Below are 27,262 nucleotides of genomic sequence, written 5' to 3' on the forward strand. Positions count from 1 at the left end.
CGCCGGAGGCAGTTGTGACGCTGCCCCCTGACGCGCCACTTCGGCAAAGCTGGCCTTAGGAAGGTATGCAACCCGCCTGCGTGCCTCTTTGAATGATATGTTTTCTTTTACTTTGATTGTTACTATTTCTTTTTCTTTCTTCCAAGACGGGCATGACCGCGAGTATGCGGCATGCTCGCCATCACAATTTACACAGTGGAAAGCATTCTCACAAGCTTCAGAGGAGTGTTCGTGCGCGCTGCATTTCACACAAGTTTGGCGGCCTCGGCAGCTCTGCGAACTGTGGCCAAAACGCTGGCACTTGAAACATCGGAGGGGATTTGGCGCGTATGGTCTTACACGGAGCTTGATGTACCCGGCCTCGATTGACTCGGGCAAGACACTTGAATTGAAGGTGAGTATTAGATGTTTGGTCGCAAGTTCTTTACCATCTCGCCTCATCTTGATTCTTTTGACATTTATAACATTTTGTTCACTGAAGCCCTCCAAGAGCTCAGCCTCGGTGAGCTCCAGCAAATCATCGTCCGAGACAACGCCGCGAGAGGTATTCATCGTGCGGTGCGGGGTTACTACTACTTGGGTCTCCCCAAATGATACTAGCTGAGGCAGTTTCTCAAATTGCTTCTGGTCGCGGAGCTCCAAGAGGAGGTCACCGCTAGCCATCCTCGATACCTTATATCCTGGCCCAAAAACTTCGGTAAGAGACTTAGATACAAGGAACGGGGAGATTGTTCGCACTTGTTTAGCTGGTTTTTCTGCGTGGATGACATGAAAACGAGGAAAATTGTGGACTTGTCGTCCGAAAAACTGAAAAACTTCTTCGGTGCGCCCTCGTTTCTGAGGGCGATCAGGTAGTTTAGGAAAAGCATGTTCCATAAGTAATGTTGCGATTTCGGCCGCGATGCCGACCACCCACCATGGAGCCCAACAGGGGGACGTGACAGAAGTTCCTGGTAGAGAAACCCTGCCAACGCCAGCCGTACATCGCTGCTATAACCAAATACAGCATAACCAAGGCTGGCTAGCTACACAAGGTTAACCCTTGCCGCCGGGAAACTAGGAAGTGAGGAGAAGTGATGAGAAGACAGGAAAGATGAAAAAGGCAAGAGAGAAAGACGAAGATTGGAGAGGAGGACAGGAAAAGGCGACTGCCGATTTCCCCCGGGTGGGTCAGTCCGGGGGTGCCGTCTACGTGAAGCAGAGGCCAAAGAGGTGTGTTGCCTCCGCCGGGGGGCCTTAACGGTCCAAACACCCGGCATCGGCTCAACCCCCAGGATCCCCTTTTCCCCGGACACGGCTAAGCCGCGCACCACTACACGCGGGAGGGTCCAACCCTCGTGTGCTCGGGTACGTGGTGTCGCAACACACCAAACGCCTGCTTACGCAGACGCCCCTGCGGGGTAGCGGTGGCTTAGCGGCTCTTGTGCTGTTAAGCAAGAAGTCGCAGGATCGAATCCTGACAGCGGAGGCTGCATTTCGATGGGGGCGAAGTTCAAAAGCGCCCGTGTTCTGTCCATCGGGGGCACGTTAAAGAACCCCAAGTTGTCAAAATTATTCCAGAGTGCCCCATTAAGACGCGCCTCATAATCAGCTCGTGGTTTTGGCACGCGAAACCCCAGAATCGAATCTTAATATGTTTACATATATATATATATATATATATATATATATATATATATATATATATATATATACACACACACATGTTTTTACATTAGCATCCACTTGGAACTAAGCAATTGTGCTAGCTGTCTCTTCTGAAAGAGCTCGTTAGTTGTGTGTGTTTATGATACAACTGATATTGGATGCGGAATCAGTGTCGTTAGACACAGATGATCCTAGGAAGACACCTCCAATGAACGGCCTAGATTGCTGTGATAGTTTAGAAACTAATTTTCTCGTCTAGCGAGTAGCATGCCGGTGTTTGAGTGAACTGGTAGAGTTCATGTCTTCTTGCATAAAAAGCAGTCAGTCTGTAAAAATATCTGCCAGGAAAAAGTGCTGAGAAACTCTAGAAATGGTAAGTAGAAGTTGGAATACGTGGCACTCCTTATCAGTGAGAAAAAAATCTCTATACAGAAAAACAAGTTGCGTACTATAGCCCCCACAAGGCTCGAATCTTTGCAGGTTTTCTTTCGTGTTTCGAATTTCTTCGCAGCACTAAATTTAACGATGACTGGGCTAGGGAAAGAAAAAACAAGAACGACGGCAAGACGGGGCGAGGCACAAAGTGTTCGACTTCCTGCTGCTACTACCATAAGTAACTGTGACTGCTGCTTGTACTAGCCTTCACAATGACGATCATCGAGTGAAATTTGTAGACATGGCACCACGCGCGTAGTTGCATTAGTTCATTGGCATCGCGGTCTTTCTGTAAAAATTGTTCACAATGCCGTGTATTTCTTGCTCTAAATAAGAACAAGTATCGTTACGTGTACAAGTTTGCACGGTCCAATATCATTGCTAGTGCTGATGTTTAGGACGATCAATAAAAATCACATTTCTTCAACTCTACTTATGGCCGAGGCATACTTCTTTAGCCACACGAACGAGCTTGTAGCCATTGCAATATGTGGCAATCCAGCTTTGTGCCTTAAAAAAAATGGCATGTACTAACTGACCAACTGCCTACGATGCAAAACGTCCTGGTAAAATGCTTCGGAACGGTAATCAGCAAGATTTCATTTGCCGACTGTTGGCCATGTTTGACGCTTGTATCGGTGCAGTTTCTGCTTTCAATGCTTAAAATATCCGAAAAAGAGTCCACGGTTCTTCGTTCTACTATATTAAATTGTGCTAGTTTGTATATCAGCCGATCAATAACATTAAAACCGCTAATGTATGCATAATTTTCTACAGTCGAAATGTTTCAGCACTTATGGACATGCTATGGACTCCTGCGTTATAATATGCAAAAAAGAGAAAAACAGCTTGGAGAGGCGACTTGTAAGATTGAGAGAATTCGACTATACGGCTTAAGGTACGCACGATGCCACAAGGAAATAAAGAAACAGAAGGACTAAAACGCTAGCTATTTACTCACCGTGGTCAGGCACTTTTCAAATTCGGCTGCCGTCAAAGCAAAGTGGGCGCTTGCCTGAAAAATGAAAAACAAGGATTACACAATGCGATCCTTGAGACGGAACATTCTAAAGAAGTTTAGTCAATATCTATAATGATAGCGAAAACCCTGAACATGTTGATCGATTTATCTAGATTGCGCTCGCAAACAGCTTTCTGCATGTGAGCAGAAAGGCAATGAGGCACACAAGTGCGCTAAACGCTGCAGGTGTGCTAAACGCTTCAACCATAAGTAGACTGCTCCAGCTGAGGATTCTAATTAAAAGAGCATTCTATAGAAGTGGCAGCCGTAGGTTTGGTGCAATATTAAATAAGTCGTTGTACTTGTTTATAGCTGAAGCAACCTAGGTGTAGGTGCCGGGTCACTACAACGGGGAATACCAAGCTTTCCGCTGGCGCTCCAATTTACCGTTCACGAATGGCCGCCCTCAGCTTGCTTTGAGCGAAGCGAAGTTCTTTTCAAATTTGAACATAATAGAAAAGGACTTTTAGCTAATTCTGCGCAAGCCTAAAATTACATATGGGAGTAAGGCGTAAGATAATGCAATCTACTGAGTATTTATTGTTCACTGTCGTTTTCAGCAACTTTTTTTTTACAAGCAAGTATTTTTTTACAGTGAACTTAAAGTAAAATAATCAAAAGATAACTAACCTTAAAAATATGGCTTTCCACAAAAAATCATCTATCTAGGAGTTCTACAGCCCAACTTGAAAAATTTCAAATAATTTGTTACGATGTGCTTACACGCTGGATTCTAACTAGAAAAAGTCGCGTTATAAGCGGGACATACGCAAAAATATTTGTTGTGTCTACATAATATCTTGCTTTGTATATATATATATATATATATATATATATATATATATATATATATATATATATATATATATATATATATATATATATATATATATATATACCATGTGTGTTTTACTTTACCGTTAACAGAAATTTCGGAAATCGTCTGTGCCATGTTGCAGAAATGTACTTAATGAGCTAGATTGTCCTGTCCGAGGCAAGTCTTTCGATGCCAAATTGTTCATTGCTGCCGAAGAAGAGGGTGGCCGCCTCCGTCAACCTGTTCATTGCAGTAGCTTTTATGCGTCTTCTCCCTTCTATGTCATCAAGAAAGAAAGTTGAGTTGAATTGAACAACCTACACTGAAATCAATATGCACAACGGCGATATCTCTAAGTGACGTTTGAAGTAATTAGCGCACATATTGCAATAAGCGAATTGAACCTCTGATTTACGGACGCACATCTAGGTAAAAGAAGTTGTAATACTAGCACGTGTTTTGAGATAAGCGCAGTCAGACTTGGGGGAGAATGCACTGTTACTTAATTAATGTTCTTAATGCAGTACCACTTTACGCAGAGAATCTCAAACATTACTGGGACATCAGTGCATTCATTTGCACACTTTGCGAACGCCTATATTGAATCTGGTGTTCTCAGAATTCGTTCTAAGTGGCTTGAAGAGCCATCGCCTGCATTGTAAATTGCAACGTGTACCATAATGTAGTAAGTTTGAAAGGTAGTTAACGAAAACTCCTTAAACAATCACATGTCAAGCTTGATTTTTCATGTAAATATTGTCTGCTTGTGAGAGTAATCTAGATCAATAAATAGAACGGCGCTACAAGCCAAAGGTGATTTGAAGAAAAATCTGTTTAAGGTAAAAACACCCCGTATAGCCTGGTAGCCTTTTAAAAAAAACACGAGTTTGAACTATACAACGCCGTATTTGTTGTATCTGTGTCCTTGCCGTTGACGTATTTCCAACGAGTTCTTGCGATTTCATTATGATTTACGAATTTCCTTAAATTTGTAGCCTGTTAAGCTGTGGTTTTATTTTTTTTTAGAATTCTAAAGAAAGCCAGCGAGACCTGAAAAGGTGCCAGGTGACAAGGTGCATGCGCACTGTGACACTAATGTCCTCAAACATGCTTCAAACAAACCATCAGTGCGGCAGGCAGACAGGATGCGTGAATGCGCCCTAAAAGGAAGGTTCAGCTCGGGCTCAACTTCAATGCGGCCGATTAAAACGCATGTGAAACACTAAAAAACTTTTCTGAAATTACTGCTGGAACAATTTTAAGAAAGACAGGTATATTCTAGTGACTGTAACAAGCAATACTTTATTTATAGCCTTAATTCGTTACAAGAATTTTCAAAAATTGGTAAGCCTGAAAAAAAATACAAACACAAAGTTTACGAATGCGTAATTCTACACGCAAAACAAAATTGGTAGTACTGCTCCAATTAGGCAATCTAAAGTGGACCAGTTTGGTTTATGAAGTTACAGCTTATATGGATTTGATATCTTGTTTACAAAGGCTTTGCAAAAGGTTATTCCCAAAATAACACATTTCACAGTATTGCATATGATATTAGTCTTGTCTCCTTTACATGCATTAAAATGTTAATTTTAAAGAATTTTTTATATCGCTTTTATTGCACAGTTACAAAGTTGTAGAATTAATAGTTTCGTTTCTTCAATTTAACGGTTTACCCGTCGTGGTTGCTCAGTGGCTATGGTGTTGGGCTGCTGAGCACGAGGTCGCGGGATCGAATCCCGGCCCCGGCGGCCGCATTTCGATGGGGGCGAAATGCGAGAACACCCGTGTGCTTAGATTTAGGTGCACGTTAAAGAACCCCAGGTGGTCAAAATTTCCGGAGTCCTCCACTACGGCGTGCCTCGTATTCAGAAAGTGGTTTTGGCACGTAAATCCCCATAATTTAATTTTTAAATTTAACGGTTTTCCACGATTTATATAAAGCTATCAACGGCCTAAATAAATATCGGCCGCGTACAGTAACTAGGCTTTAACTTTTTCTTTAAATGTAGCAAACCACATCACATTGAGTGTTGTGATTGCCTAGAGAAACTGCTTCTCCTTTCCCATTTATTCAGATAGGAGCCCCCGACCTAAACCTTCCGCTTAAGCAACAGCGATGGACCGAAGACAACGGTCTTGGCTTCTGCTTTTCCCGAGAGCACCTGTCTGCTGAAGTGATAAAGCAGTGGGATAGCGACAGATAGCGCATGGCAATTCTTGACGCTTTGCCAGCCTTTTTGCTGTTGGTACAGTAGGTGAAGATCGAGGCTGTTTTGATGCTGGCTGGCGATGCATCACATACAGCGGGCGTGGCCATCGGCTCTCATTTTTGTTTGAAATTTATTCACGCCTTCGGTCTGCGTGCCGCGTTGGTCACTTGTTGGACTGGTGTTTGAGGGCATCAATACGTCTTTTGCATTCCGCTGTGGCGCCGCCTTAGCGGGCTCCGCAAGAAATAAAATGCACGGCGTCGGCGCACCGCGTGACGCCCCCTCCTTCTGCCGCACTCCCTGCAACGACCCATTATCGGCGGAACTGGCTGCGATATCCGCTGCATGCGGCGCCGTCTTCAAGTCTGCTTTTTCAGCCTTCACTCAACACACTGCTTACAGAGACTCGCAGGTCTCCATAAAGACCTGCGCCCGTCTGGACTTGTCCAATGGTGTTCTTTCGGTACACCAGGCGACCTGAATCGCCAACAAGGCTGGCTACACTTTCCACCTTGCATGGATACCAGGTATTCCTGGGGTCGCTGGAAACCGAATGGCCGACTCTCCGGCGAGGAAGCTTCTTTCCTGCCCCTCAGAGACTCGGCCACAACTGCTTTATGACCCATACGCCGTCGATCCGGACACAGTCATGGCAGAGGCGGAAGCGGCCCCAAGGGCCATGCTTCGGAATATCCTCACGAAAAATCCTACGTCTCTGCCAGGGAACATTACCCCTGCAGAAGCCACACACTTGCGACGCATCGTCACGGAGACAGCAGTGACAGTAGCCAGCCGCGCCAGGATGCGCCTTCAGACCTGAAAACGTCTGGAGGCGCACTTGCCGCTCCAGTCCAGGGAACCAGCAGCTGGATCAGCAACGTACACACTGGGGCTGATCGGCTCTGACCGAGCATTAGACAACCGCAATATGCAAGTATTAAGATGAATCCGAGCATGGTTCGGAAGCTGAAATGCACGAACGAGCCACCCACATCAAGTTCGTGCCGCGCGGGGTTCCACTCGGTGGCAGTTAGAGGTAGGTACAGCCACCAGGTTCGGGCATTTGCTACTGTGAGACTTTCGCTGAACGTACGCCATCAGGACGATGAAAACTGATTCTATAGTTCAGTTTAGGTCATAACTCTTTAAATGAGTGATAATGAGCGGAGTGCGCTTGCCCGACACTAGAACGATGCATTTGTTTGCATCGGCACGTGTACGGCCACCACTCGCCGTGCGCTTCAAGTACAGCGGAAACCGTGCATCGATGACACGAAATGATGAAGAAATGCTTAAAACACGCAAGTTTGCCCACACGAGAAGCGTTGTATCACACTGAGGCGGACAGGCAGGATCGTCCCGGGCACTTCGAAAACGAGGACTATAGTTTTCGTATACGTTATGCAGAAGGCGGTAACTGGTGGTTTTGGTAGCTGGGCCTGACTTTTCGTGCTCTTCATCAGGCATCTAGTTCGCATGTTCGACAGTGTGCGAAATAGTCGGCCGAATGTTGACGTCGGCGTGAGGTCGCTTCCTTGTCGGCATCGGTGTCGTGTCTCATATACTGTGGCCAGTGGCGTAGCCAGAAATTTCGTTTGGCGGGGGGGGGGGGGGTTACGCTGCAGCTCGGCATCCTCCTTAAGAGGAAGCTTTAGCACGGGTGCTCCTATCTAAATACATGTAGAAGGAGAATTTGTTTTATAGGCAACCACTGCACCAAATATGATGAAGTTTGTTCCATTTAAAAGAAAAACTTGGGCGGGGGAGTTCTAGTGACTGCTGGTTTTTATTTTTCATTTAGGTCGTCAATTCTTTTTTTAAATGTCCGAAATCGCAAATTTTCAGAAAACGGAACTATCAAGCACTCTGTAACTCAACAATGAAAAATGGTATCACAATTCTGTGAATTTCATCTAATAGCACATCTACAGCGGACAAAATTGATCTGTTACACATGAATCTAAATAAATTCGTATTATGGAAACACGGCTTTTGCAGAACCCTTAATGAAATGAAATTTAATTTAATGAAATTTGTTTCATTTGAGAGAGAAAGTTAAATTGTAGTGTCTGTTGGAAGCGGAATTTCGATTTAGGGCCTGAATTTTGTTTACAATATTTCGAAAAATTTGAAAGTTCGAATAAAAATAGGAGCACGACGTTTACAACCTAACAGCTCTGCATCAAGAGCAAATATCGCGGTTCTGTCAACGGCATCTATTAAAGCGATCCAGAGGTTATCGCAGAAAAGCGTTTCTGCGTTTTACATGTATTTGAATAGGACGCGTAAGAGTGGGGCCCGAGCTAAAGATTGCGCTTAAAGAATTTGTCGAGGGATCAAATACATTAATAATAATTGCATTGCCATTGCCAAAGATGCTGCAAACGAATTCTTGAACGCTACACCGTAAAACAAGTAAAATATATCATTCTTCGTAAAAGAATATACTCGTATGTGCCAATAATTGTGTCCAAAATAACTGATATTATTGCTTCCATGTTTTTTGTCTATTTAGTAAGTAAAGAAAATATCACACGAACAATTTAGAAATATATCAGTTCGAAACCAGCAAAGCAGTGCATACCGCTGATATGAAAAATGTAAAGGCCATGAAATCAACAAGTTGAGGACAAATATGTTAATGAAACTTTGTCATTCAAGAACCGTGTTTACATTCATGTACGTATGCAGCGGCCAGTGCAAGATATCAATGACGCTGGCATTTGTTCCAATCTATTACGCAGGAGCAGCTGTCACCTGTCGTGTATCGTGAGTAATTGCACCTAAATTAGTCGCAACAGAGGGCACGTATAAAAAGCAGGTGTTCTGCAAAATATACGAGGGCGAGTAAAATGAAAGTGAGCCAATGCGAATATATGACAAACGGGGTACTTTGTTTAAAAGTAGTCTCCATGAGCATTGAGAAATTTGTCCCATTGACTAAGGAGTCGCGTGATTCCGGTCTCAAAATTCCTTGGGTTGCTGCTTCCAAAAGTCTGCAACTGACTCTTTCACGTCATCGTCCGACACGAATGTGGTTCCCTTGATGTTTCTTTTCTCGGTTGCCCCAAAAAATGGATGTCGCAAGGCGACAGGTCTGGGCTGTGTGGCGGATGTTGCAGCATTTCCCACTTGAACGTTGCGAGTTTTGTATTAAATACATCAGCGATGTGGGGAAGGGCATTGTTGTGGAACAAGATGACCCCATTCGTCAATTTTCCATATCGTTTCTTCTTGATTGCAACACGCAGCCGTTCCGACATTTCACAGTATCGGAAACAATTGATAGTCTCTCGAAGACTTAGCAAATTCTATTTGTAATGGTTCTTGACGATCGAAAAAAAAAGTCAACAACACCTTTCCGGCAGAAATGATGGCCTTTGCTTTCTTTGGGCGTGGTGAATTCAAATGTTTCCACTGTAAACTTTGCCGACGTGTTTCACGCTTGTAATAGTGGCGCCATGATTCGTTCCCGGTCACAATTACAGACAAGAAGTCGTCACCCTCATTGTGATACAGGATCAGATGAGTCAAGGCAGCACTGAACCTCCCCGTCTTCTTGCGTTGGTTGAAGACAGTGGGCGTCCATTGCGCACACAAGAGCCGATGACAGAGGTGTTCATTAATTATGGCGTGAACCGAAGCATGACTGACGTTCAGACGCTCTGCCAGTTCATCGATGCTTATCCTCCGTTCTTGTCTCATCGCCTCATCAATTTTTGCAATTTTGTTAAGGGTGATTTCACGATGGCTTTAGTCCCATCTTGGATCGTCTTTGCAACTCTCACGTCCTCCGTTGAACCGTTTGCTCCAACGCTTCACAGTGGCCGATGAAATGCAATGTTCAACGTAACACGGCAGCCATACGGTGACTAATTCCTTTTTGGGAAACACTTTCAGCTGTCAAAAAGCTCACGACACCATGCTGTTCAACTTTCGGATCGTCTATTATGTCACGCAACCATGTTCAACCGAGTGTATGAGAGCATTACAGAACCTTTATCCTCAGACCTGCGTGTCCCTTTTGTAAATTAGACATCCCTCTCTTCTACGCACATGCCTCTCATATAATAAACCGAACCATTATTGCGAGGGGCGGGTAGGCTCTCTTTCATTTGACTCGCCCTCGTACATTAGAAATGCGAAGATACAATGGGATATACAAATGCGATGATAGAGCTTGATAAAGGGCGAAAAAGTGTCAGTGGAAACAAAGTTCACTGCACGTATACACAAAATCTCCCAACAAGATATTTAAATATACGCATAAGTCTCCAATACATCTACGTATCTAAGAAAAAGTCACGGTGTGTAATGCGTCAAACGAAGCAAATAAACATGTTGCGCAATCACAGATTCACAGAATCCTAGATACCGCCCCCATTCCATTCACTCCCTCCGATGTATCGCGTGCGACGGAAGATGATTAGCTTGCTCTCCGCTTTTCTCCTTTGCGCACACGAGACTGAGTCACCATCGTCGGCTCACCCATTCCAGCTCACCCCCCCCCCCCCCCTTCCCGTACGCTTTCACTAGCACATACAGCATGTGGCGCTCGGTAACGCTTGGCTTTATACGAAATATGAGGGCGACGGTGACGGCAGGAAAGCGCTTGTAGTGTCCATATAATTGCTACCGCAATAATATAATAAAAGAATCCGGCAACTGAAGCGTCCCATGGCCCATTACTTTCCGCAAAGGAAGTAACAAAATCAAACTTTCACCGTGCAACAGTTCGCTGCGCCGCAACAATGTATTTTTTTCCTTCTGTGGGGCGGGGGCACCGAAATTTTAAAAAAAACCCAAGGAAGATATGTTGGCCACAATTGAACGCCTACTTTGCGCACCTAACGTGGCTACCGAAGGAATATCGAAAAAAAAGAAAGGTGAGACGCTTGGCCCATAGAGAACCATACGCATACTGCTCGGTATCCTACACCGGCGAGCCAAGACTTTCCGGAGAGGTTGCTCTTAAGTGAACGCGGCATGCAATACGTTGGGTCCCCAAAGTGATGGCGGCGAGCGACCATTGTTTCTTTTTCTCGTCTGCTAGCCACAAAGCGTCTAAAACTCTGCCAGGCGAAAATCCACTCGGCCAGAGCAAACCGAACACGCACCGAAGTGCGCCGCGCGGTGGTCAGGGGAACACCAGAAAAACGTATGTGCTCTGGCTGGCCCTGGCACAGCCCGTGGGTAGGGTAGCAAGACCAAAAAAATTGAAGACGCTCAATGTGCCCTCGTGAATAAGAGTCAAAGTAGGAAAAATAAATAAGAACGTAGTTACCTTCGCTGGCTTTAGTGTCTTAACGTGGATGCCTTGGCGTAGGTGAAAAAAAAATGATATTTTTTAGTGTCTTAACGTGGATGCTTTGGAGCAGGTGAAAAAAAATTCATATTTTTTATGTGACGTGATGGCGCAAATGAACCACCACAAAGCTTCGTCTCATCGGACCTCGCTGCGTGCTTTGTCAACCTGTCTAATATAGTGTTAATTTGGCTTGTCCCGTTGTATGTTCCAATGCAAGACTTTAGAAAAGTCAATGCACCATGGGCGGCAAATGTTTATAACAGCATTACACCCACAAAGTTCCGTAATTGAAAATCTAAACCACTACTTTGGAAATGTCAATGCACCTTTCACATCAGAAGTTTATGAGATTTTTACCCATAAAGTTTCGGAATTGATATGTATGCGCTCCGTAGATTCCGCGGCCTCCACGACATGCCGCGATGAGCCCGTTTGTCATCAAAACGCCATTGAAACTTTGTGCTCGGATGAGGCTGCTTGCGTTATGTGACTCCCAGTACATGGGCGTTGCCACGAAATCCAGCCCGAGTTTGCAAATTTCGCGGTGAAATGTCTTTTCGAGCATGAAAAAGACATTCTAGACAAAATCCAGAATGATTTCCGGCGCCGGGGGTTGCTTTGGTCAGCGGTGCATTGACAGCACGAAAAAATTCCGGGGGGGGGGGGGGCTGAAGCCCCTTAAGCCAACCGCTTGGCTACGCGCCTGACTGTGGCTGGCGTGTTGCACGTTCACCGAATAGTGATGTGATCAGCTTAAATTTGTACCGTAACAAAGCGCAAGCACCTCGTCATCGCCACTGTTCAGTAAATACGAGCTCGCGTCTGCGTCGTCTGTGCTGCAGGCTACCTCCACTATTGCATACGCACGCGTAGTCGGCTCCCACGAACCAGCGATGCCATACAAAACGTTTCCGTCAATCACCGCTATGGTACAGCGCATGCGCACTCGGAGCACGCAAAAGAAATTTCGCTGCGTACCAGCCTCTCTTCCCATGCTACATTTAAACATGTCGCAGGCGTTCCTTGGAGCCTTCAAAATAGATTATTTCGGTGTCAATACAAAGTCTTAGAATATATGTATAGAAAATTTTGACTTTTAGCTATATACTTTAAAAGCTGCATAGACATTAAGGTTAAACATTGACACGTGTACATGTTTATCCTTTCTTCAGGGACTGTATTTCATTCGCTAGCAACTTAATCGTTTCCTCAGCGCAATACACGCCGGCATTATTTGGAACGTGCTTGACTGTCATCGTTGATTCTATTTGTTGTGTATGTTTTCAATGAATATTATATTACTTTCTGGAAGGCGTGCGCGCACCGTAGATTGCCCCGGCACCTTCGACGACTTATCTATAAAAGGCGACGCGCTTGACCCGTAGACAAGATTTCGCCGCTGTCGTTGTGCCTGAGTGTAACTTCACATGGTAGAGCGGCTGCGCCGAAAAGGCGGTGGTCCCGGGTTCGAGTCCCAGACCAGGACGAATTTTTCTTCAACTGTGAGGCATTTCTTTCGAGGAACACGTATGCCTTTCCTTTGTAGCAATTGCTACGAACGGGTGCATGTCTGATTTTTAATATATTAATGAGTGTATTAATGACCAGGAAGACGAAAGTTTCTATGAAGACTTGGAATTGGCGATCGGTAAAGTCAAAGCAAAATACACTATACTGATGGGTGACTTCAATGCCAAGGTAGGCAAGAAGCAAGCTGGAGACAAGCCAGTGGGGGAATATGGCATGGGTACTAGGAATAGCATGGGAGAGTTATTAGTAGACTTTGCAGAACAGAATAATATGCGGATAATGAATACCTTCTTCCGTAAGCGGGATAGCCGAAAGTGGGCGCGGAGGAGCCCGAATGACGAGACTAGAAATGAAATACACTTTATACTATGCGCTAAACCTGGCCTCTTACAAGATGTGGACGTGATCGGAAAGGTGCGTTGCAGTGATCATAGGATGGTAAGAACTCGACTTAACGTAGACTTGAGGAGGGAACGGAAGAAATTGGTACATAAGAAGCCCATAAATGAGTTAGCGGTAAGAGGGAAAATAGAGGGATTCCGGATCAAGCTACAGAACAGGTATTCGGCTTTTACTCTGTATTAGGACCTTAGTGTTGAAATAATTAACGACAATCTTACGGGCGTCTTCAAGGAGGGTGCAATAGACATCGGTGGTAACTCCATTAGACAGGATGCCAGTAAGCTATCGCAGGAGACGAAAGATCTGATCAAGAAACGCCAATGTATGAAAGCCTTTAACCCTACAGCTAGAATAGAACTGGCAGAACTTTCCAAGTTAATCAACAAGCGTAGGACAGCTGATTTAAGGAAGTATAATATGGATAGAATTGAACAGGCTCTCAGGAGCGGAGGAAGCCTAAAAGCAGTGAAGAAGAAACTGGGAATTGGCAAGAATCAGATGCATGCTTTAATAGACAAAGCCAGCAATATCCTTACAGATATGGATGAGATAGTTCAAGTGGCTGAGGAGTTCTATAGAGATTTATACAGTACCTGTGGCACCTACGACGATAATAAAAGAGAGAATAGTCTATAGGAATTTGAAATTCCACAAGTAAGCCCTCAATAAGTAAAGAAAGCCTTGGTAGCTATGCAAAGGCTGAAGGCAGCTGAGTACGATCAGGTAACAGCAGATTTGTTGAAGGATGGTGGACAGATTGTTCTAGAAAAACTGGCCACCTGGTATACAAAATGCCTCATAAACTCGAGCGTACCGGAATCTTGGAAGAACGCTAACATAATCCTAATCGATAAGAAATGGGACTCCAAAGACTTGAAAAATTATAGACCGATCAGCTTACTGTCACTTGCCTACAAACCATTTACTAAGGTAATCGCAAAAAGAATCAGGAACACCTTAGACTTCTGTGAAGCAAAGGACCAGGCAGGGTTCCGTAGAGGCTACTGAACAATAGACCATATTCATACTATAACGAACCCTTATATATCGCTTTCATTAATTACGAGAAAGCGTTTGATTCTGTCGAAACCTCAGCAGTCATGGAGGCACTGCGGAATATATATATATATATATATATATATATATATATATATATATATATATATATATATATATATATATATATAGCGGCTACACAGCCACCGTATTTCTCCATAAAGAAAGCAACAAACTCACAATAAAGAAAGGCGTCAGGCCGGGAGATACGATCTCTCCAATGCTATTCACAGCCTGTTTACAGGAGGTATTCTGAGACCTGGATTGGGAAGAATTGGGGATAAGAGTTAATGGAGAATACCTTAGTAACTTGCGATTCGCTGATGATATTGCCTTAGTAACTCAGGGGACCAATTGCAATGCATGCTCACTGACATGGAGAGGCAAAGCAGAAGGGTGGGTCTAAAAATTAACCTGCAGAAAACTAATGTTTAACAGTCTCGGTAAGTGAATACATCTACTTAGGGCAGGTAGTGGCCGCGGATCCGGATCATGAGACTGAAATCATCAGAAGAATAAGAATGGGCCGGGCTGCGTTTGGCAGGCATTCTCAGATCATGAACAGCAGGTTGCCATTATCCCTCAAGAGAAAAGTGTATAACAGCTGTGTCTTACCAGTACTCACGTACGGGGCAGAAACCTGGAGGCTTACGAAAAGGGTTCTACTTAAATTGAGGACGACGCAACGAGCTATGGAAAGAATGATGGTTGTATCATGAAGGGATAAGAAAAGCAGATTGCGTGAGGGAACAAACGCGAGTTAATGACATCTTAGTTGAAATCAAGAAAAAGAAATGGGGGGCATGGGAAGGACATGTAATGAGGAGGGAAGATAACTGATGGTCATTAACAGCTACGGCAGAATTCCAAGGGAAGGGAAGCGTAGCAGGGGGCGGCAGAAAGTTAGGTGGGCGGATGAGATTAAGAAGTTTGCACGGACGACATGACCACAATTAGTACATAACCGGGGTAGTTGGAAAAGTATGGTAGAGGCCTTTGCCCTGCAGTGGGCGTAACCAGGATGATGATGATGATGAATGAGTGTAACTTGCTTTGCTGGGCCCAGGTTTGCCTAATGAAGAGTAAGGTAAGGGATTCATATTGTCGCTACTCTGTTATTCACCCTCACTGCAACTTGACATATGGTGGAGGTGTTTTAGTGTCCATATTCCGGACGCCTCCAACCAACCACGAGCTTAGACCAAAGCGTTAATATGACGTCAACGCCTCCCCAGACCATCGAACTAACAGCCCCCGCAGCACGGGCTTCTACCCGAGAAGACCAGGAAGAGCGAAGCCAAGTCAAGTACCACAATGACAGACTAAGCGTCATCTGCAGCCATCATACTGCCCCACGGGGAATTACCTACCTTCCGTAGAGCCTCGTCTTACGACGCAAAAAGCTGGCTCGAGGCATTCGAAAGGGTTGCAAACTTCAACGACTCCAACTCTGCACTTCTCGTTGAAAAACGCAGCGAAGAGTTGGTTTGAGAGCACGGAGACAGCTCTAACAACCTGGGACATGTTTCAAAGCAACTTCCTGAAGCCCTTTACGGGAGTCGTTCGAAGAGAGAGAGGCGAACTACTAGTGGAAGCGCGACTGCAAGTGCTCAATGACCCATCTTTTCCGTCACGAGACCCCGAGATGTCCGAGGGGAAAGATATGTGATTCTTTCATCGTTCTCAGACGTTCTCTTCATCGCTTCCTCAGGTGGCCTCGATCGCTGACATGGTCAAGGAATAATTTCAACGGTCACTGGAAGTTTCTTAAGTACAGGCGAAATCGCCGCATCCTGTGCCGGAAGCGATGATCTACACCGCCGTCACCCCCCGTCCAAGTACCCCTCTGCGCCAGCGCCAGGGTCCCGTAACACCACACTTCCGTCGTCCACTTCCGCAGCCGCCACCAGCTCGCCCACCTGTCGCCCAGCGCAGCAACCCAGGAAAGGCGTTTGGCGCGCTCTCGGCCATTGCCTGTTCTGCTACCACTGCGGAGAAGTGGGCCACGTCTACTGCCGGTGCCAATACTGCGAACTGGGACTACGAGGGTTCGCTGTTAACACGCCGGGAGCACAACTTGGCGAAAGACCTCGTGACATCGCCAACTACCTCGCCGCAATACAATGGACATCCAGACGACCTTGCCGTCACCGTCACCGACGACCTGTCACCAGCCTCGCTGTATCTCGCCGCAGAGCCGCCTGTACACTGACCCAAACCGGGGCCGGTCGATCAGCCCTGATCCGCACAACTGAAAGCAGGAACCGATGCTATTCTTCAAAATGCCAATTACCCTTCACAGCCGACGACTGCGTTGCACGATCCACCTCAACAACGCCTCAACGAAACGCCGCCAAAACAAGGCCTATTGACACGACGAAACGCGGGCGAGACAACGCGATCCTGCCGTGATTGCAGTGCGAAATGAAGAACCACTGAAGAACCACGGACCTTGACGTGCTTCTGGACGGCCGCATCGTCACCACTCTAGTAGACAGTAGTTGACGGCTCCGTCATCAGTGGACCCTTTGCCGCCAAGTTTAAGAAATTCACGGCTACGTGGGACGGCCCTCATATGCAGACAGCTGTAGGGTACCTTATACGCCGACTGGAATCTGCTCAGAAAGAGTTACAGCGCATGCCCAGACTTGCACTGCGACTATCATTATCCTTCAAGAGTGCTCACGTGACGTAATTCTCTGCATGTATTTTCTCAATCCACATGGCGCAGTCATTGACCTGAAGTCGATAACGCTGTCCACATACCAAGCGATACCGCCGGAGAAGACTTGTACTTGCGTGCCTTGAGTACTTGAAACCAAGTCAGTATTCCGCGTCGTGCCAACTTCATGGTTTCTGTCGAAGCAGAAGCAGACAAAGACATGGAAGCCATTCTCGACATGCAGAGACATTGAGACCTGCTACTCGACCGTGAAATTCAGCGCCGCGAGAGGTATTGTTCAATTACACGGGGGAAAAGCGCAGGTAATGGTGACAAACTTTAGCCAGAAGCATAAACACCCGAACAAGGGCTGAAACATCGCGTATTTCGGTGAAGTTGCAGTTGTAAGCGATGCATTTGTCCTCTCAGGTTCTACCGAAGATACGACGGCAGTGCGTGTTCCTGAATCAACTTTCCATGTTAATCTGAGTCTTCCCAGGGATAAGCATGAACAGCTCAAGGGTCTCCTGCCGTAACACGAGGGCTGCTTTTCGTCGTCATCAAGAATTGGACAAACACCAGTTGCTAAACATAGCATAATCACCAAAGAATGCGGTCGGCCACTCCGTCACAGCCCGTACCGAGTTTTGACGCAGAAACCAGAAGCCGTTAAGCATCAAGTGGATGAAATGCTGCACGACGTAATTATCCAGCCATCGAAGTGTCCGCGGGCGTCTCTCGTGGTCTTAGTGAAGAAGGATGGAACTCTGAGCTTTCGTGGCGATTATCGCCACTAGAAGAAGATCACGAATGATGTGTACCCCCTCCCATGGATATATTACGCATGCGACCAGCTGGATCTCGATCTCAAAAAATGAGTGGTATCGAGAGAAGACCGCGTTTATCAAGCCGGACGGCCTCTCCGAGTTCAAGGTCATATTAATCGCACTTTGCGCTGCACCTGCGCCTGCATTCCCAGCGTGCGATGAACAGCAGGACTGAAGTAGCCGACTTATGTCGGCTACTTGGACGACGTAGTCTGTCAGAAATTCGATGTTCGCCGAGGCAGCTTCAGACAGTATTAGAAGCGATAAAGTCATCTGAACTCTGGAAAGATGTCGTTTCGCTTATGAAGCACTTCTGTTCCTATTCCTCGTCATCAGCAAGACCGAAGTACGTCCCGAACCGCAGGAGAGAGCTGCCAACCCTACCTTCCCGCGGCCCGTCGACAAGAAGGCTGTGCGGAGATTGTTTGGCCTGTGTGCCTGTTAAAATCGTTTTGCCAGAGACTTTCCAGGCACCGCCGAGCCATTTACGCATCTCACGAAATACAATGTCGACATTGAATGAGAAATATGAGAGGTCGACGCATTTGAGCTGACACGACGGCTGCATTCACCACTGGTACGAAGACGCCGAAATGGAAGTCCACACCGAAGCATGTAGCTTAGGCCTCGGTGCCGTGCTAGTTCACAGGAAGGACAGTGTTGAAAACGTAATATCATGCGCTAACCAGTCCCTATCAGAAGTGAGAGCGTGTTCTACGAGAGAAAAAGAGTGGCCTTGCGATAATTTAGACTATGGCGAAATTTCGGCTTTACATGTACGGTAGGCACTTCGAAATGGTAAGTTCGATTGTTTCCCCGCTGCCGCAACTACCACAGGCATCACTGTCAGCCCTTCCCATAGGGCAACCAAATGCATTCGTGAAAAGCATTCCAAGCCAGGGTCGGTGGACAACAGTTGTCGCGATTCGGGATAGTCCAGATGTTATTGTTCTCGCTACGGCTCCCAGAGACAGTCGCTCGTGAAGGCGTTGGCACGCCTTGATGACCGGTCGCTTCCTGGGCAGTCTTGGCGTGCCGGCTGGCGTGATTTTCGATACAGAATGCGAAGAAGGCGCTACTGAGCTTCCTTAGATCAAGACACCTACTTTAACTACTGGGACACTCCTTCGTTCCTTTGTGTGTTTGTGCGTTTCCTTTTTTCCCTTTCCCACACTTTCCATGTATATGCCCTTTCCTTTCGTGTTACTTTGTTGTTTTTCTCTCCCCGTTTTTCTCTATTCTTTTATCTCTCTCTCTCTTCCTCTCAAAGCAGTAAGCGAACACCACGCCTTGTGTCTGCTGGCAGACTTAAAGGATCCTTCGATATCGACATCACCGTGGTCTACAAGTCCGGACGGAAGAATTCTGATGCCGAGTGCCAGTCACGCGTCCCTATTTACCTGCCACCGCAAGGCGAACTGGACCATGTCGCCTTCCGAAGAACAATAACCGCAGACGACTTCGCACAGTAACGAACAAATCCGGAGTTAGGCAGCCTTGTAGAGTATTTAGAAAGCAAGACCTACGTTTTCCTAGGATATTTTCGAGCGGGCTGTCGTCGTTTTCTTGGCAGAACGACGTCCTCATAAAAAACTTTTAGTCACTCAGCGCTAGATGCCTTCCCGCTGTGCCTAGATCTCTGTGGCCCTAAATTCTACATGCCCTTCATGACCATCCTAATGCTGCGCACCTTGGGTTCTCCCGTACTCTTGCGAGGATACAGAAGTATTATTGACCACAGCCGGACGGAGACGGCATCCGTTACGTCAAAACAGGCCGGGACTGTGAGCGACGCAAGACACCGCCAACAAGGCCGGCGAGATTGCTACAGCCAGTCCAGCCTCCACGCTGACCATTTCAATAGCTCGGAATGGACTCACTTGGAACATTTCCGACATCAACAACCGGAAATAAGTGGATCGTACTGGCGACGGGCTACCTTACCCGCTTCGCTGAAGCGAAAGCCCTGCCCAAAGATAGTGCAGCCGAAGTGGCGAAATTCTTCGTCGAGCACATACTGCTGCGACATGGCGCCCCTGAAGTCCTCATCTCCGACAGAGGAACGACCTTCACAACAGAGCTCACTCAAGCAGTGCAGCGAGACGAGCCACAGGAGGACAGCTGCCTACCACCTGAACACGAATGGGCATACGGCGCGCATAAACAAGACCATCGCCGACATGTTATCCATCTACGTCGACGTGGAGGAGAAGACATGAGATGCCGTCCTTCCGTACGTAAACTTCGCTTATAACACGGCTGTACAACAAGCAACCCAAATCACGCCATTTAGGCTCGTTTACGGAAGGAACCGGACGACGACTCTCGGAGCCATGCTGCCGCACATCCGTGACACACCAAAAGAACATTAACGCGATAGCGTTAAGGAGCTCGTGTCGCAGAATAGCCGGTGTCATCGGTGTCGGCGTCCGCGGCGTTGGCCATGAGCGATAAATCATGGCAGGCACTTCATAAATAAAAAGCAACTTCCAAGATGCGCTGGGTGGGAATCGAACCAGGGTCTCCGGAGTGTGAGACGGAGACGTTACCACTGAGCCACGAGTTTTTTTTTCTTTATTGAACCACTGAGCCACGAGTTCGATGCTTCAAAGCGGTACAAAAGCGCCTCTAGTGAACGCGGTGTTGCCTTAGAAACGAGCTGTTTCTAAGGCTCAGGCGTGCGTCGCTTGCTCAGGCGCACATTTCGTTGTCGCGCCGAACGCCGCGTTGCTCGACGCTCACCGCGTCCGATGCGGGGCGCGTAGTCGCTGCGCCGTAGCCCATTGTCTTACACCCCTTGGCGGGTCGACTGGAACGCTGTCGCGTTCCACTCTTGAAGGCGAAGCTTAAGCGTCCTCCAATTTTTGACGTCGCCGCCTGTCTGCTGCGCGGTGAAGAAGCACGACAACTTGCCCGCCGGCGCTCCAAGAGCCACCAAAGGAGGGAAAGCCGACACTACGATCTACGACGTCGCCCCGTAGAGCACCAGCCCTGCGACCGCGTTTGGGTTGGGACTCCAATACGACGACCACGACCTTGTGAGAAGCTTTGGCGACGTCATTTCGGACCCTACAATATCATTTGAGGTATTGGCGCACTGGATTATAACATGTTGTCATACAGCATTGAGCAATCATAGCGACGCCGCTCACTACCTGAAATAGTCTATGTTGTGCGCCTTAAGCCGTTCTGCCAGCGCTAACGAACTTTGGCGCTTGGTTTATTTATTTCTTTGTAATTTTCGTTTGAATAAATGTGCTTTAGTTTTTCGCTCTCGTGTTATCTTAGTAGCATCGCCACAATAATTTCAAGAGGGGGGAATCGACACGTGTAATCATGTTTCTTTTTTTCGTTGATTGGATTTCACCCGCTAACTTCATTACTATTTCACCCGCGACTGCATTTCACCTGCGACAGCTTAATGCTATCGCTCAGCACGAGACGCGCTGACATTATTTGGAACTTGAATGTTATCATTCATTCCATCTGTTATGTATGTTCTCGTCGAAGCTTGTATAATCAGATTGTATAATCAGATTGTATGCACGACAAGAATGGTGAGGTACTATCTGGAAGGCACGCGGACACCTTCAACGATGTATAAAAGCCGACACGGTTTACCCGCAGGTCAGATTTTCGACGATCGCCGACTTTGCTCGCCGCTATCGTTCTGACATTCGTTCTGACTGAGTGTTGTTTTGCTGGGCACAAGTTCGGCCAATAAAAGTTACGTGATTCACAATTGTCGCTATTGTGTTCTTCACCATCACTTCAACGTGACACTATTGACAAGTGTACGTGTTCATCATTCTCTTGTGACCACTTTTCACTGTCTAACAAATGTTAACGATCAGCGCAGGACGCGCCTGCATTTATCAAAACATTCTCAAATGTTACCGATGGTCATATCCGCTGTCTGTTGTCACCGAACCTTGTGTAATATGATTGTATGCGCGTGGCGAACTCTATAGCATTGGCTGGAAGGCACGTGAGCCCCAGCGATTACTCTGGAACCTCCGATGACTCATGTATAAAAGCTTACACGCTTCACGCACTGATCAAATTTTCGCCGATCGCCGACTGTACTCACCGCTGTCGTTCTTTGAGTGTAGCCTGCTTTTGAAGGCACAGATTTGCCCAATAAAACGCTAGTTTCGTCATTCACAGTTTTGCAGCTTTCTGCACCGTCACTACTACGTGACAAAATTGACCTATGCTTATATTAAAATGCTTTGTGTTACTCAAGAGAATAATGAACGATAGTGAGTTGGTTGCATTCTTCTAGCACACACCATAATATTTTAAGACTTGGCACACGCTGCCTTAACACTCACTAGAAACTAGCCCGATATTTCAAACATTAGTGTCTCATAACGCGACTAGTATTTTCATGGAACAGTTTATATAAAGATAGCTGTTGTTTACCTTTGTCTGCTATTTCAACGGTACGTGTTAACTCATGATCAATAGCCTTGGCTACACTGCTTATCAAATCTATAGCAAACAGTGATGCTCTATTCTCTACACTATTCGTGCGTATTTCAGGCTCCGTCAGGACATGTCGCTTCGTTGAGCCGAATCAGCGTTATTTTAACAACAAGGCTACCACTTTAGGTGTGTTTAGTACGAGCTGCGTTTATCATTTGAATTATTGTTTCTCTCGTAATGAAGAAGGTTTGAAATCAAGTGTAACGCTTCCACAAAAGGAACGTGTTTTCATGGGGTTATCTTCTCTCCAAAACCAAAAAAGAAGTTTAATGAACGACAAGGCGAAGATGCCTTCATAATGATTTACAATTCTTCCATTCGATTATAGTTTCCTCCGTCATACTCAGTCTTGCCACAAACCCTTCTGTAAAAGATAAAGCTTTTTAAAAATCTATACTATTTCTAACAGAAACACAGTCACCGACAACACAAACAGATATTGTGCATGGAAAAGCCAGGAATGTTACTCACGGAAACTATTCCAACTTTGGCCATCGCGGCAGCCATCAGGATCCAGTTGAAGGTGTTTGGGGACCATATTAGCAATGTGTCTCCCTTGCAGAAGCCTAGAGAAAGCAGGCCCTGGGCTACTCGGTCAACCTAATGTTTCGTGAAAAAAAAAGACAGACATAAAAAGTTAGTAAGGGTTTCTCTAAAATTAATTTTTGATTTTTTTATTTAAAATTTTTATTATTTATTATTGTTTATTTTATTATTTAATTTAAAATTTTCAATTTATTATTAAGGTTACGCGAGAATTAGAACATAACACATCAAAATCCTTAGCTGAGGCAAACTGGGCTTCTCTTTAAATACGTGACAGATTAGAGTTACAGACTACTGAGGGCGAGGACCATTACAGGAGGTGCTGGCGTTGCCATCTTCTTGCGTCGGCAATTGAGCCACGTGACATTGCTTCGCGTCGGCGAGAGATCGCGCGGCGCGAGAAGGGTCATCTTATTCAGCGATTTGGGGCGTTTATTTTATTTTCACTGTCCGAAAGCTTTGCGCCTTATCACTGAATAGCTCTGAGTGTCGTACAAGTGACAAGAAAAGTTGCTCAGGGAATGCCATTGAAGGCGCTCGTCTCTTAGTCTTAGCTAGGGCGACAGGGATTCGCTCGTCTTTCGGTCGGATTGTACAGTTGCCTTAGAAAGTAAATGCAGCACGCGAGCGTTGACTGAACTGCATCTATGTGCAATATTAGGCACATAAGAAATATGCGTTGGCTGTGCGATACGCTTTTGACCGATGCCTCACCGATGGCGCAGGCGAAGCAACGCTTCTTCCTACATTTGGCACTAAGGGATGTTTTACGCCTACTGCAACAATTTACAGGTGGCAAGGAGCTCTTGCGAAGCGTTTACTTTCTGCACACCTGAGCTTTAGCTCTTGTGAAATTTCTTTACAAATTCCTTTTTTTTTTCTGCCTTTGTATATTTGGAAATTAAGTGTAACACTTCCACAAAAGGAAGGTGTTTCGATAAAGTTACTTCCCTGCAAAACGATAGAAAAAGTTTAATGAACGAGAAAGCGCAGACGCTTCCATAATATTTACTAATTTTTCAATTTCATAATGATTTCCTCCCTCATACTGTCTTAACGCGAATCCTTCTGTTAACAATGCTATTTTTAAAAATCTATACCATGTATAGTCAAGCCACGTGTTAACTGACCGCACGTAATGAGAGAAGCGGGAGTCCATCGCACTTGGGATTCACCGAACCGAAGCGCGCCACTACGGTGTTCCCGGTGACAATCGGCGATCGCCGACTGTCGTGATCGTCGCATGCCTCAAGAAACAGATCTCGATGAGCAGTAGCCGCATATCGATGGGGGCGAAATGCAAGAACGCCCGGGTACCGATGCATTGGGTGCACGTTAAAGGACCCGACGTGGTGGGAATTAATCCGGAGTCCCTCACTAATGCGTGCCTCGTAATCAGATCGCTGTTTTGGCACGTAAAGCCCCACCAATTAATGAATAATTATGAAAGAAATCCCACGCAGTGACGCGCACCGCACATGCAGGAATCAAATGGCTTTGTGAAGATTGGCTTGACGACGATAAGCTCCAAGTGCAAGAACCTGCCCTAGCTTACAACAGCTTGATTTGGGCGAGTTAGGGTGAGTTAGTTAGGACGTAAGCACAGGGCAGCAAACTTATGGGAAGGCAAAAAGGAAAAAAAAAGTCAGGAAAGAACGGTGACTTTCAACTGAGCTGAGGATATTCTGGCCGCTCTTATAGAGGGGAAGAACCGGGCGCATACGCAAAAAGCACGTATGTGATTATACATGATAACAGCGTTGATCGTTGGCAAAACGCTCCTCCGGCTGAGCCGTCGTTGAGGCAGTGATGCAATGAGTATGGCTTGGTGACCTCAGATTTCTTTTGCGTATGCTCTGTAGCACGCGAAGCCACTGGTAGCGTGCGGAGATGCAGTTACGCGTTTGAGCAAGTAACTAAGAAATCGTCCCACCAGCGCCAGTGAGGGCGAGGGGCAAGAAGGAAACCGGTTTCGAGCACGCGCGGTAGATGGAACAAAGGTAATGTTGGTCCGCGCTCGCGGTGCAGCGTTCTCGCGGACATGGACCGCGGACATGGATTCGCGGACGTGGACCGATGGTCCACGTCCGCGAATCAAGATAACGAGCGTACTCCTCAACTTCTGCTCCCCCCGCAGATTTTCCTACAATTATTACTAGAGGGAACTCCGGCGCTGGCAATTGTTCAGCCACAATCGACATGAATGGCAATGCGTGGATTTTTCTTATTTAATGCTTGTGGCTTTGTTTATTGCGCTTTATCTACCTTCATTGCTCTAAATTTCCGAGCAGTCTGTACTTTTATAATTGCAGAATACTCTGCGAACATGCACAGTCGCTGCTAATTGCTGCCGCTCAGCCTGTTTAGATGGGCCAATCGAAGCGCGGCAACTGTATCGCCAGCGCACTGGTATTCCCGCTAGCTATTCATAAGGGCATGATATGCCGCTCGCCAATGCATGCGTCCGAGGCGTAATGGGTTCAATATCGCGCTTCTGTGGTAGACGTCCAGTGTTCTGAAATCGTGCCGTCGGATAACTGAAATATAGTTTATTTAATTGCTTAACACATATTACTTTGCACAAGATGAAAAGCTTATTACGCGTCAATGCCATGCTTGCTGAACCACCTCGCGTGAAGCTCCCGCAGACCCCAGAGTTTCCTCGTGAAATTATTCCATGAAACTGTCTGGCCCGCCCAGTTAGTTGATCAGGTACAGTACTGCATGGAAGCCACACAACTAATTGTTTCGTGCCACGTCCGAAACCGCAGCGCTTCGCATGTCACGCGGCTGACCAAATTGACACGCTAGCGCGAGCCCCGGCCTCCGATATCGCGCCAACCCACCATGGGCCTGACCGGAGTTGACGCAGATGGCCCGTGGGGCACGCCGGTTCGCAAAGCGCGGGGCGTGGCCTAATCGTGGCATTACCTTACAAAGGGGGAGGGTGAAGCTTCCCCTCCTGGGTTATCTTCCTCCATCAGTTCTGCGTTTGCCCATCACTTTCGGGCTCCGATACCGCGTTTATCTTCTGGGGCACCTGTACGTTCATTTAGAAGGGAGCAACAAGATCTGACCTGCGCGAAATTAGGGGAGTTAGAGCTGTTCTTCGCTATCCAGGGAGAACTAGCGATTTCTCCGAATTTTATAACAAGTAAGTTGACATCCTGCCAAATAGTGAAAGCATTCAAGGCGCGGGCTAGTTAGGCTCAAAATAGCAAAGCTTTCTTTGCCTCTTCCGTCGACTTTCCCACTGCTGCCGCTGCTGTGGCTGCTGCTGCCAGGCACACCGCGTCGGAAGGAGTGGCTCATAGCGTGCGGGCGAGTTAGGGAAGAAAGGCGACGCTAGAAACTCGTTTTCACCCTACCACGACGAATGTGCACAATGTCCTCTGGAGCTCCCTGGCCTTTACCACTTTAACCGCTTGACAGCTGCAATTATTCGTGACTTCCCTCAGAAGCATTGCAGAAACTGCGGCTCTTCCCTTTCTACTAACGTGCGAGGCTAGAGGGGACGCGATAGAACGGCAGGGAGGACAAGAAGAGGCGAAGAAGAAGAGGCAGTTCTCATACAAGAGAGGGGGAGGTGACGTGAGAAAGCAAGCAAACGCCATTACTATACAACTGTGCTTGCGGGGAAACAGGATAAGCCTAAGTGGAAGGTACGGTACAGTACGTTGCTGCTATTTCTGAAAAATAAACGCCATGAAAATTTGTCAAGCGGGCTGATATGTCTGACGCCAGACATGAACGACGAACGAAGAACGTTTATTGAACAGTGCGCAGGAATATATATAGGCCCGAGAGGCGTGATAACGCAGCACGGAATCATGGTTCTTTCAAGAACGTGATGACGTCACAACACAGCATCGCGCTATCACATATTTCCCTCCCCCCCCACAGGCTCTACTTAATGTTCTCGTGTCTGAACCAATCCGCTTGCTTGCGCAAACGAGTACTTCTATGAAGCATTGGTTCTTCCCTTATAGGTGACGTTGGCTCTGACACTTGCAGCAGCCCTGGGCTTTGCTGTGGTGCCAGGTCTTCACTTGTAGGCGTTGGCTCTGACACTTGCAGCTGCCCTGGTCTTTGCTGTGGTGCCACGTGTGTACTAACAGAGGTCGGCACTACGTCATCCACTAGAGAAGGTTGAAGCTGAGGTACTCGAGCTGCTTGAGCTCTTTCATTAGGTAACGGACCGCTGAGTAGAGGCCGACAATTTGACGGTTCTGTTACAACTGGTCGCTCTGGAGCTGCCGCTGGATCAGCATGGTCCGGGCGTAGGTGGTCGGCGTGGGTGAATCGAAGAT

At 46.6% G+C, this 27,262-nt stretch overlaps 1 protein-coding gene across 1 annotated transcript in view; it reads right to left on the reverse strand.

Moving 5' to 3' along the window:
• Positions 1-27,262, reverse strand: part of LOC142587404 (medium-chain acyl-CoA ligase ACSF2, mitochondrial-like) — a 200,813-nt gene that overhangs the window by 115,426 nt on the left and 58,125 nt on the right. Inside the window, exons 3-4 of the mRNA XM_075698398.1 lie at positions 22,878-23,006; positions 3,044-3,097 (exon numbers count right to left, since the gene is read on the reverse strand). Of these exons, the coding sequence (XP_075554513.1) occupies positions 3,044-3,097; positions 22,878-23,006 (183 nt within the window). The remainder of the gene's footprint in view (positions 1-3,043; positions 3,098-22,877; positions 23,007-27,262) is intronic.

Source organism: Dermacentor variabilis, chromosome 7, assembly GCF_050947875.1.
Source record: "Dermacentor variabilis isolate Ectoservices chromosome 7, ASM5094787v1, whole genome shotgun sequence".
Classification (NCBI taxonomy): Eukaryota; Metazoa; Arthropoda; class Arachnida; order Ixodida; family Ixodidae; genus Dermacentor; species Dermacentor variabilis.